This window comes from Crocodylus siamensis, chromosome 9 (assembly GCF_052110815.1).
Source record: "Crocodylus siamensis isolate JL-2025a chromosome 9, ASM5211081v1, whole genome shotgun sequence".
In the NCBI taxonomy this organism is placed as follows: Eukaryota; Metazoa; Chordata; order Crocodylia; family Crocodylidae; genus Crocodylus; species Crocodylus siamensis.
Genome location: NC_143403.1, coordinates 22,643,654 through 22,656,891, shown reverse-complemented (window position 1 = coordinate 22,656,891; position 13,238 = coordinate 22,643,654). Strand labels below are relative to the sequence as shown.

At 39.7% G+C, this 13,238-nt stretch overlaps 1 protein-coding gene across 1 annotated transcript in view; it reads left to right on the top strand.

Moving 5' to 3' along the window:
• ITFG1 (integrin alpha FG-GAP repeat containing 1) overlaps window positions 1–13,238 on the top strand; it is a 203,735-nt gene that overhangs the window by 76,001 nt on the left and 114,496 nt on the right. The window contains exon 9 of the mRNA XM_090062025.1: window positions 10,038–10,132. Coding sequence (XP_089918151.1) covers window positions 10,038–10,132 — 95 coding nt within the window. The remainder of the gene's footprint in view (window positions 1–10,037; window positions 10,133–13,238) is intronic.

Genomic DNA, 13,238 nt, shown 5'->3' with positions numbered 1-13,238 from the left:
CCCAGGATTGAGTTAAGACTAACTGACATACAGTTTCCTGGGTCCTCCTTCCTCCTTTTTTTGACAATGGGAACCACATTGGCCCTTTCCCAGTCTTCCGGCACTACACCAGAGCACAAAAAGTGCTCGTAAAGCTGTGCCGGGGTCCCACAATGACCTCTGCTGATTCCCTCAGCACTTTGGGGTGGAGATCATCAGGACCAGCTGATTTAAATACATCCAGTCCTTCCAGAAGTTCCATGACTAGATCCTCACTGACCCTAGGCTTGGGTGCACCTCCCCTGGGGTCTGCAGGGGTCCCAGTGTGTGTGTGTGGGGGGGGGGGTGACCTGATCCCTGCTCAGGAAAATGGTGGCAAAGAAATTGTTAAAAAGGTTAGCTTTGTCATCTGGTGTGATGACCAGGTTTCCTAGCATGTCTTGCAGTAGTCCCACATTAATCGGTACATTCTTTTTGCCCCCTATGTATTTAAAAAAGGACTTCTTGTTGTCCTTGATACAGGTAGCTATTTCCAGTTCCAGCTCTGCCTTGGCCTTCCTGACTGCCCCCCTGTAGCCCTGAGCAACCGCAGTATAGTTCTCCCTGGTGATGGCCCCTCCCTTCCATTGGGTGTCTGTCTCCCTTTTAGCTAGGAGACGTTCTCGTATACTTTTGGTGGCCATGGGAGCTTTTGTGCCCTCTTGCCCCCTTTGATCCGTGTTGGGATTACCTCCCTTTGGGCTTGGAGGATTGTCTCCTTAAGGAATGACCACTTTTCTGGGACCTCAGTGCCTTCCCTACTATTCTCCTTACCTCATTGAAGTCCGCCCACCCAAAGTCCAGGGCTGCTGCCTTGCTGCAGGCCTTTGCCACCTTGTGCTGGATGGTGAATTCCAGCAGGCAATGATCGCTGTCGCCCAGGTAGTCAAGCACCTGCAGCCCCCTCACCAGGTTGTCGCCCATGGCCAGCACCAAGTCCAGCAAGGTGTCTCCCTTGGTGGGGCTATGCACCTCCTGGGTTAGATGGTGGTCCTGTATTTCGGCTAGGAACCTACATGAGCGGTCACACCTGGCTGACTGCTCTTCCCAGCAGATGTCTGGAAAGTTCAGGTCACCCATGATGACCACGTCTTTTGACCTAACTACCTCCATGACCTGATTTAAGAATTCCCAGTCTAGCTCTTCTCCTTGGTTGGGTGGTCTGTAGTAGACCCCCACCGTTAAGTCCCTTTCCCCTCAACTTCCTTGTGTTCTAACCTAGAGCACTTCAATTTGCCCCTCCTCTGACCTTGTGCTACTCATTGAGGATGACGTAGAGAACCACACCCCCACCTTTCCTCCCTATCCTATTCCTCCTGTACAGCCTGTAACCCTTGGTATTCACCGCCCAGTTGTGCATTGGGTCGCACCACGTTTCTGTGAGCCCCCACTATGTCTGGGTTGGTGTCAGCTAGCAGGAGGGTAAGTGCCTCCATGTTTCTGATCAATTTGATTTTTATGAATAAAAGCAACAGAAATGCCATAGGGAAGAAATGTAAGTAGTACTTGTTAAGTTGTTCGATAAAGGAAATAAGGTTACCACCAAAAGAGAATGTTTTTAATAGCTACTTGGGTTTAGAAAAATGTATGACAGGACTTTGAGGTGTGGGTTTCTGTTTCTAGTCTAGACATGAGAGTGAGTCGATCGTTACTTTTTTCTGTACTATTTTTGTTTTTAAATTATTTATGATCATTAAAGTTTGAATTGGTCTCTTGAATTCATCTGGCAGTTGCCACCAATGAGGTATTCATCAGTACGTTTGACAGGACTTTTCAGTCATGATTTGTCACTTCTGGACAGCTGTAGTTTAAAAACATGCCACTGAGGTTTATTTTCTCTGTCCTACCCCTGTTGAGAAAATTGAAATCCTGAATGAAAAGAGAAAAACCTTAGAAAGATTTTATTTAAATGTAAAATTAATCCATTTTCTTCTCATCCACACAAATGGAAAGTGAGTGTTTATATCTTATTCTCACAATAAATATTTCTTTCCTTGTAGTAGGATTATGCTCTTTGATGAGGAGCCAGTTATTTTTTAAGTGGTCTTTGAAGTCTGCACAAAGGTTTCAGTCGCCAAAAACTGAATATTTGGAACCAGGAATAGCCCTGACTAAGAGCAGATATCTTTTTACATTGTTTGAAATTGGATAAGCTGTTTAGAGCTGTCTCTGTTGGTTAGTCAGAGGCCTGTTTAAAAAAAAAAACACCATAAAGGCTTACTGCAAATATGTAGACTTAATACAAGTTTGTCTGACCTATAATTAGTAAAAATTGGAAGTGCTTATACTGGAGAGCATCAAAACTGAATAATGGAACAAATACAATCACTGGACTAATTACACAGTTCTTTCTGAAAAGAAATGTTCAAATACTAGACTGTTTGCATTTGATTAAAACAGTTCACAAGTAAGCCAGCATTCTTAAATGCCATCTTTAAATTTCTTTTTATGTTTACTTTTACCCTTGTCAGAAATGGTATGATAGCTGCTGTCATGTATTTATCACTTAAATATGCATTTCGTGTCTAAGCATCTTTTGATGTTAAGGGGCTTTATCTGATCAAAAGATTTGTTTCTGAAGGAATCAAAAGAACACACATATTATTTCAAGTCATGCATCAGCAAGTATAAAATGAGTGGATGCTACAAAAGAAGTGGGAATAGTGAGGGTGTGATACATAGATGTGTGGGTTTTGTTGTTCTTCCTCTCCTTAGCAGTGTTTTCGTATGGTATTTACGAGTCCTTCCTGAGCTATCATACTAAAATGCAGGAAATGTCTCTGGTCTCTAGGAAGTCACTCTTCCACGTCCCTGATGCATATAGTCTTAATATTTTCAAAACCTATTGATTGTTGGAGCTGCTTTTGAACCTATGTAAAATCAGAATTTCTTTCCATTTTGTCTTCAAAGTGGGTAATCCACCCTAATGCTTTTCACCTGCAAAGAAAATCAACAGCAGATCAGCCAGTGAGAGAAGCTCTGCAAGCTTGTCACTTACATTATTGGTGGTCTGAAGTCAGACAGGGTAGAGACGCACAAGATAGAATAATTGAATCAGCTTAGCAGACTGAGATCTGGATATGGACATTTCAAAACAACACTTTACAAGATGAACATCTTAGACAGCCTCCTGTGTGAATGCTGCGTCCAACAAAAAACATAGCACTTAATCGAAAGCTGCTATCTTTACAGATGCACAGACAGGGTAAACAGAATCTGCACATTGACCAGTAGTACCAGCCAGTGGCTCATAGATTTAGGAGTTATCTGACACCATACAAAAGAAAGAGAGGAATAAGCTTTAGTGAGTAAGTGCTTATGCATCCCTAATTCAGTTAGTCTATCAGGTGTGTACCTGTGCCGGACCTTCTACCTACATTCTTTTTATTGATTCGCAAAGCTAGATTACTAAATATTTCTGTAAAGTGACTATACTAAATGTTCATAAAGTAATCTGTAAATTTTAATATTATAACTGCAAACTTATGGAATGTCCCAGTTTCTTTTGGTCATGTTCTCTTTGACTTGATTTTTGCAGTAGTGGACATAAAATCTTAGCTTGTATAAAACTTTTTAGTCTAAAATGACAACTAAACAGACATTTGGTTTTTGTAAAATATGAAATATAAATAGTATAAAACATCCTAGATGTTATGCACCATGAAAAGTAATACTTCCGTGATGTAAGGCAGCAATTTACAGTTAGGGAAATTTACTGCTTTCACCTAATTTAAATCACTTTATAAATTTATGCTGTAAATGAGATGAGAAGCAACCAACCAACATAATGCAGTTTTTGAAATATCATATGGCCAGATTCTTTTTTCTGACATGTAGAGACAGATACCATTCAAATTGGTTGTAGTTTTCTGCATCTTTCACTTGAGTATAATTGAGTCCATGGTGTACAATCAGTTTCAGAGAACAGTGACGCTCTGTAGGACTGTGTTTTCCATGTAATGTATGTGACTTGAATTAAAATAAAGATTTACAAATGACCATTTTGAAATTCCAGTTGTGCAGAGAAAATTATATTTATGCTAGAAGAAACACTGGCCTTTGTAGTCTGCATGGGTAGCAAATAAAATATTATTGATTATTTGGAGTACCAAGTCAGTTGTGTCTGTTCTCTTAGATTTAGCTAAATACTGCATAAACCCTTCCTTATCCATAATAAGCTGGATATTTACATTTCTTGTTAAATGTAACAGTAGGTTAATCTCCCTTGTCTGAGGCAGAAGTTGGGAGTAAATACTCAGTGTGTGGCCTGGAAATTCTTTTCTACTTTCTAGCTTTTTTAAGTTTTATTTTTACTAATAAACCTTCTTTTTACAGGCTGTGGGACAGTTTTGTCCATCACAGAATTCCTTTTCCCAAAAATATTTGCAATCAAATCATTTCTTATTATGTTATAAATATATTTTATACTACATGATAAATAGAGGAATAGCTATTTCAAACTTTAACATGTAATTATTTACAGCTTCTTAAAACTTGTAAAAATTCAGGAAAAAGCATGTTTATGACAAATATGGAAGTGTCACTGTATATTGCCATTTTTGGTTGTAAAGAAAAAATATAGCCATATTACTATGGTCTGTTCATACGCATCTTAAAGAATTATTTCAGTTGTTAGGCTATTGATACTGTAATAAACATCTTATTCAAATTGAGCTATCAGTTTGGTCGGGCCACTTAACCAAAGCCGTTCAATCACTATTAGATGGTGGCTCCTTAAATAATTCAGCACAACTGAATGTCTTCCCATGTGTAAGAAAGGCCTGTCCCAGAGGTAGTTGTGACACCCCTCATGGCTGCTCAGCCCTTGCTTTACCCTGATTCGCCCCTTCTGTTCTCCTGCCATACCTTGATGTACTTCTACCTTTAAGGAAAGGGAGGCTGCCCGAGGAATTCACAAGCTGAGCTCTCGTCTGCTCCTGTCCTACTCCTGGGTCTGAGTCCATCCTGGTTCTGGTTCTGTCCTTGGGCTCACCCTGGCTCCCATCTCTACACTAATGCCTAGGTATCTAATCCACCGTGAGCACCAGACCCTTCTAGTGTGTCATTTTCCCCGTCTCCCCATTCCTCCGCCTGGCACTGGACCTGCTTTGGTCCCATCTCCACTCCACACCCAGGTACCTAGACCCTCCTGGTGTCACCTCCATCCCTCAACCCCAAGCACCAGACCTTCTCTGGTCATGTCTGTTCCACTTCAGAGCTCCTTAACTCACCCTGGTCCTTTCTCCCCATTTCACCCATGTTCTCACTCTGATCCTGGGTCTTTTGGGACCTCCTTCACTGTCATGCCTCCCAAACCTCCAGATGTTACCACAGGCTGTAATTTCCTATATATTGTTCAGAAGCTGCAACCATCTTGCTCAGGAGATGTTCTCTCAGCTACCTCCAGGGCCAGCCTACCTGCCCAGCTCAGGCCTGGACTTATGTACTGCAAAGCCAGTCCAGCTCCCTTCTGGGTCATGTGGTTCCTAATCATCTGCCACACTTGCTGCCTGCTTCATCTGCAACCTGCCTGCTCTTATAGTAGCAAGAGCACAAAGCCTCCTACCACACCATCTTTATCATTGTTTTACACTTTTCACTTCCATAGTTTCATAGTTGGTAGGGTTGGAAGGGACCTAAGCAGGTCATCAAGTCCAACCCTCTGCCATGGGCAGGAAAGAATGCTGGGGTCAAATGACCCCAGCTAGGTGATTGTCTAGCCTCCTTTTGAAGATCCCCAGGGTAGGGGTGAGCACCATTTCCCTAGGAAGTTGGTTCCATCTCCTAGCCACCCTGACTGAAGTAGTACCTCCTGATATCTAGCCTGAACCTACTCTCAGTCAGCTTATGGCCGTTATTCCTTGCAACTCCCAGTAGTGCTCGGAGGAACAGGGACTCTTCCATTGTCTGCTGGTCCCCCTTGGCAAGTTTGTATGTGGCCACCAGATCCCCTCTCAGGCTTCTTTTGTGTAGGCTGAACAGGTTCAGGTCCCATAGTCACTCTTCATAGGGCCTACCTTCCAGTAGGCGATGATCGCTATTGCCCAGGTGGTCGAGCACCCGCAGTCCCCTCACCAGGTCGTCGCCTGTGGCCAGCACCAGGTCCAACATAGTATTTCCCCTGGTGGGACTGTGCACCTCCTGGGTTAGATGGAGGTCCTGTAATTCAGCTAGAAACCCATATGAGCAGTCAGACCTGGTTTACTGCTCTTTCCAGCAGATGCCCAGATAGTTTAGGTCACCCATGATGACCATGTCCCTTGACTTGATTGCCTCCGCGAGCTGACCAGAGAATTCCCAGTCCAGCTCTTCCCCCTGGTTAGGTGGCCTATGATAGATCCCCACGATTAGGTCCCTTTCCCTCCGACCCCCTTGTATTCTGACCCAGAGCACCTCAGTCTGCCCTACCTCAGACCCAGTGCTGTTTGCTGTTTCCACAAGCTGCACCTCTAATTCCTTTAAATCAACCATGCTGCATTACTTTAATTATATTACATTAATTAACAAATCTGTCAAACTGAGCTGCTTTCTCTGCAAAATAAACATCTGCAATTTTGAATTTTTCATTCATTCTGCCACACAACTTTTATTTAAAAAGAAAGAAAAAAGATGAGCTTGCTTTACTAGCAAAATAGAAGCAACAAAGTACTTAATGTTAGAGAGTTATCACTCTCACAGCTCTTATTCTTTACAACATTCTCAGATTAACTTTCTCTGCTGAATTCTTTTAAAATGATTTAGACCTAAAACTTAAGTTTGCTTCTTACAGTATCTCTGCATTTTTTCCACAGCTTGTTTTTCTTTTAGGTCTAGGTATACTTTCAGTAGCAGTGTTTTCCATTATTAAAGTTGGAACTTAAACTTTCTTCCTTGGTTTGAAATATTTACATATTGTCTACAGCCTAAACATTTTAAGTATTACACAAATGCATGGCAGCAAAAGTTGAAACTGATTAGTCTTCTACTTTAACTGAGAAATATAAATGAAATGCAAAGCAAAAGCAAATGATTTTCATGGTGAATATTAGATTTGACTTCTTTTTTTAGAAAATATTTTTTACTCTTCATAAATGTAGTCATTGTTATATCATTACAAATAACAATGTCATTTGTAACAATATAAAGATAACTGAAAGGAATGATTTGATTATAAATGGTTGAAAGCTAGACCTTGAAATCCAAATTCTGTCTACCTCCTTCGTATTTTGGAGAAAATTTGGTCCAGTTTTTGTGATTCAAGCACTATCATACTTTAGCACATCTCTTGAAAATATCATAAAACTTTATAAAGAAGTTTTTTAATTAAAAATTCAAGGAGATGCATTTAATTTCTTTGTCACTTTTTAGGTTTAATTATCATTTCTATTGCAGTAGAGTCTTTAAGTTCAGCAACGTACTTTAAGCTATACCTGTTAGAATGATCATGCATCCAGAAATCTAATTCTACTTAAGTTCAAAGAACTTCAAGAGTTACTTCTAAGAGTAAGAATAATCAAAACATTTCTAAGGGCCAACTATACAGATGCACGTCTTTTTTAACATGCCAAACTTGCTGAAATACATCAAGATCTTTTGAGGATCAGCAGGAAAAAAGTCTACATGGAGTATGCAGTGCTTTTAAACATTGTGCTGTATTTCATAGTTTTCATAGACATTAGGGCTGGAAGGCACCTTGGAAGATCATCAAGTCCAGCCCCCAGGGGCAGGCAGGAAGTCAGCTAGAGTCAAAGGATCCTAGCAAGATAAACGTCCAGATGTTTCTTAAGAATCCAGAGTAGGTGCTTGCATCACCTCCAAAGGCAGCCTATTACGGTCTTGGAGGAGTTTGTGACCGTTTGACCTTGTCATCCCTTGAGGCAGTCTGGTGAACAGGCATTCCCCCAGATCCTGATGTACACCCCTTTTATAGTTATAGACAGCCACCAGTTCTCCCTGAACCTGCAGTTTTCCAGGCTGAAGAGTCCCATAGCTCTCAGCCTCTCCTCATAAGGCGTGTTTTCTTGCCCTCTGAACATGCACGTGGCTCTCCTCTGGACTCTCTCAAGCTTCTCCGCATCCTTTTTAAATTGTGGAGCCCAGAATTGAACACAGTACTCTACCTGCAGCCTCACCAAGGCTGGGTACAGCGGGAGGATGACAACCTGGGATTTGCTTGAGAAGCATCTATGGATGCAAGCCAGAGTTTTGCTCGCTTTACCAGGTGTGACATCACATTGGTGGCTCATGTTCATCTTCTGGTCAGTCATGACCCCCCAAGTCCCTTTTGGCTGTGGTACTAGCAAGCTACTGCCAAACCTATCAGCATGCTGCAGGGAGGGGTTTCCCCAAGGTGAAGTAACTTGCATTTTTCAGTGTTGAACGTCATCAAGTTTCCATCCGCCCATTTTTTGAGCCTTTCGAGGTTGGCCTAGATCAGCAGCCTATCCTCAGGTGTGGATGATTTACCCCAAAGTTTGGTGTCATTGGCGAACTTGGCTAGTCTACTTCTGATACTAGTATCTACATCATTAGACATTGGGTCTGACCACAGAGCCAATTCTGCAGCCACTGGACTGTGATGTAGCTGAGGCCGCAGTTGGCCAATTTTTCCATGAGGAGATCATGGGACACCGGACCAAAGGCTTCTTTGAAGTCCAGATGTATGCCGTCAGTCTGTTCTCCCTTGTCCAGGTGATATGTCACCTGGCCATAGAAGGAGATGAGATTGATCAGGCAAGGCCTACCCGCAACAAACCCATGCTCAGGATGTTGCTATCAGCCAGTTTGTCAAGAATGCTCTTTTCGGTAATTTTTTCCAAGATCTTCCCCAGGATAGAGGTCAGGCTGATAGACCTGTAGTTCTCCATATCTGCTTTCCTCCTTTCTTGAAGATAGGCACCACATTGGCCTTCTTCCAAACTTCAGGCACTTCACCTGAGTGCCACGAGTTCTTGAATGTCCGTGCCAATGGCTGAGCTATGATGCCTGCCAGCTCCTTAAGTACCCTGGGGTGTAAACTGTCTGGGCCAGATGACTTGCAAGTGTCCAGCTTCTCAAGGTGCTCCTTCATGTGGTCTACATTGGTGTAGGGTAACAATTCTCTCTCACCCTGGCCATCCCATACTGTATTGAGCAGGGTGGTCCCTTGGGGCTGGTGAAAAAGTGACACAAAATACCCATTAAGCAGTTTGGCTTTTTCCTGGGTGTCGGTTATATATCAGTACTGCAGGATTTTACAGCCCACCTTGTCAGACCTAATGAAGCATCCATAGAATGACTTCATAATATATTTTCAAAATGTCTACTTGGTGTTCTGCATACATATTTACAAGCTCAGTTACATTATTAGGTAATCCTTATTTAAATATATAAAACAGATATTTTTTCTTTTAAGTGTGTCAGAATTTACATATTAAAAATGTTGGAGATAATATTCTTGCAAGAATAGTGAAAATAATAAAATAAAGTGAAAAGTAAAAGATGAATAAACTCAAAATTGTCTCTTGCCACACACCTGAAATAGAGGGACCATCCATAATATTAGGTAACTTTTGAGTATTATAATTTTATTTTACTTGTGACATTAGATTGTGTGTGTGTGTGCGTGTGTGTGTGTATGTGCTAATGTGCTATCCATTGTGCCATTCACAATACAAGTGTCTTCAAAACACATACAAGCTATACAAAGATAGACTTGTGAGAACTGCCTTTTCAGCAGGAAAAACTAGTGTCTCTGTAAGTGACCAAGCATTCGTACAGTTTAAATATGTTATTTTACACTCAAAATTGAGATTCAGCTTATCAGTATACTGGATCAATGTGTAATTATTTCAACAAATAAAACCTCATTTGCAGATTGAAACAAATCTCACCTGTAGGGTAACAAGGTTAAGAATTAACAAAATCTAATCCAAACACATGTAATTTTCATTTACTTATCACTATTTGTGGTATTATGTATGTGCAGCAGATTTGATCTTTTGCAGAAATCTCAGTAAATTGATAACTTTTTTTTTTTCTTTTTGGGTTTTTTTTGGCAGATGGGGATGGACAAAGTGAGCTGCTGCTGCCTGCCTGTGCTGATGAAACTTGTCAGAAAAGTGCCATCTACTTATCTAAACTAGGATTGGATCAGGTATCTTGAGTTTACTTTTGTGGAGAAAAATTGAGTACCACGTTTAATTTAGAAAATAAGGAACAAAAAGAAATGGGAAAGTGAAACTTCTGCTGGAAAGGAAAAATGCAAAACAAATATCTTCTCACATTTGACTTGTGACAAATGGAAGAACTACTTAATGACAGATTTTTAAAAGTTACATTTTTGGTAAAAATGGATTCTGTAGTACTTCAAAGGGAGAAGAATGTCTGTTTACCATGGACATTTCTGTTTCTCAGTAGAATAAAAGAACTTCAGGGAAGATTGTGTTACTTCTGAGTTTTCTGTCAGTATATTTGAACTGAGCATGTTGAGTGCTTTTTAAAGATCTTTGTTTCTGGGTTTGGAAATAAAGGCTGAATTCATCAAATGAATGCTTAAACTCTGCAATTACCCTTGTATAAAGGAATGACTTTAAAATAAAATGTTATAGCATGGGCTGTAAAAAATAAGATTCAAGAGTTATTTTATTTAATTTTATTTTGAAGAAAATCTTATTATTTCATATGTATTACAGATAGCAGAAAATTCTGGATTGATTGTGTTTTTAATCTTTGTGCTATTTACATACTTGACCTATGGCCTTTTAATCATAATGTACAGCATCAGCAGCTCACTAAGCAAAGACAAACCTAGTAATTACAGCCTGCCCCACAGTGACAGTTCTTCAGTTCTATAGTCATCACATCACTAGTGGATAATGTCAGTTGTTACTCTTCAGTTTAAATTTAAAAAATCTCAGCATGTATTACTTTTGATATTCACATTCTCATGGAGGATATGTTTAAATCAGCAGTTTCAATTTGTATTATTATTTTTAAAAGAAACTTCTAACATAACTGAATTAGGATGATTTAAATACATATTAGCAGCTCCTCTAAAAATGTTGCAGTTTTTCTTTGAAAGGTTTTGATGATCCTGCAAGAATAAAATGAAGAAGTAATACATGTTAACTGGAAACTTTACGCAGTTCGGGTTTAAAAAGTGCTTTGATCACATATTTTAATATAATCTTTTTTTAAATACTGGTCACAAAGAAGTTTCTCATAAACACTTCTGTTCTTGTCTTGCCTTTTCCAAAGAATGCATCCTAGTATATTTTCTTCCTTAGGTTCCTACATCAAGGGTAGAACTAGGAGAACTTTCTGTCAGAAACAGTTTGTTAGCTACATCAAGTCCTCTCTTATTTTTTTCCTCAAGAAAAAACTGTTAACTAATTAATGTGTTTGCAGTTAAAATTGTGCAGTATTTCTATGAGTCATGCACAGGTTGAAATATGTTTGTTTATACGTCTTACTGCACATATTAATTTGAAATTAGAGTGTTGAATTAGCTCACTGGATATTACATAGTACGGTATCTATTCGTTGACTGATTAACTTGTTTATGTAATAGTACTGTTTCAGAAAAAAATTGTTTGTTGGGACAGTGGGAGTAGAGTAGGAGGAAGAATGAGTTAGTGAGCCCAAAAGATAAGCAGTCCATTGAAATTTTAGGAAACTTTTAATACAGGTTTCCCTCACTTTATGCAGGTTCTGTATGTGCAAATTCACTCCTATGCAATGACCTTTTTTATACCAAAAATATGTTATATGTGAGGTAATTTTACTCTCACATGATCTGTGTGGTGGAAACCCACAGTCAGCTGCTTTGTGCGGTGCATTGTGGGAGTGACATGCACCAAAATATAGTCTCCTGTGCGGATCTGTGCTCCTTGTTCACTTCTGCGACACGTGTTTCTGTAGTTGCCATCCCTATTATGATAGTGCTCTGTGCTTGTGTGTACTGTCTGCTGTCGGTGACTACCAAAATTGTCTTGTAAAAGTGTTAGAACTGGGTCTGGGGGTCAGTACAGTCAAGGTCTTGGAACATATCCCTATTGGTTACAGTGTGCACTGTTTTCCAGGAACGCATGTACAGCACAGAGGAAGGGAAACCTCTATTTCCAATGCAGCAGTTTTGAGGAAATCAGATCTATGATCCATCTGTTTCCAGATGCAGGCACACCATTGTTGACTTCTTAGTGTTCCTTATCTTCTGTCCTTCTTTAACTTTATGCATCCTACCATTTTGTTTCCTTTTGACCATAGCAGCGTATTGGGAAGAGGTCTTTATTGAGATACCTGCAGAAATTTGTTGGCTGATGCTGGTCTCCTCCAACTGTTTATGTAATTGTTGAGTGGTGTTGCATCATTTATGTTCGGAGTATTTCTTTGTCCATCCACAGGAAACTTGTCATCTGCACATTTCATCTTCTCTTTTCTACCTAAGTTGTCATCAAGGGCAGCCACTCTAGCTAGAAATGTGTCTCATTTTCCCACAAGCAAGCACAGAAACAACAAAAAGTTCACTTCTCAATTACTTTTTGCTTACTTTGCTTTGTCAGTATAAGGGCCTACCTTCTTTCTGCCCATAATAAAACTTCTGAGCCTAGTCTACTCTAATGCTTATATCAGTGCTAGTTCTAATAAAGAAACTACTAATGTATTTAATCCTGTAGACCAAAGAATGGAAAAGCTAATGAGAGGAAGGAGAAGGACTGAGACATGAGCTTCCGGAAATTCTTCTCCAAAGTCCCATTTACAAAAGAATTTAGGCTTTTAGGCACCCATGTCCTATTGAAGATTAATGGGTCTTGGGTTTCAAAGTGTCCAAATCACATTTTAAAATGGAACTTAGACTTCTATCTCATAGGTGTTTATAGAAATTTTACCCTAGATGAATTTTACTTTTTAATTCTGTAAAATGAACACATAATGAAGTATACCAAAACACTGTGCTAAGATTTCTTGTGGTTTTCAAACTGTTCAACTTCAGTCTTTTCATCCAACATAGAAATTTTACTGTTAAGTAATTACATGTGTAAAGCATGCTCCTATCTTTTTCTTCAATCAGAAATCATAGAATGAGAAGATTTAAAGCACCTTTGTAATATCCATCAACCTGTATACATTTCTTGGAGCAAAGGCATAGATAATCAAAATTAATTTTAGCCTCTTAATGTAACAAGCAATGAGAATAATAATCTACTGTATCATTTGCAGAAGTAAACAGCAGATTTACTTGACATGAGTGTATTCTTTCT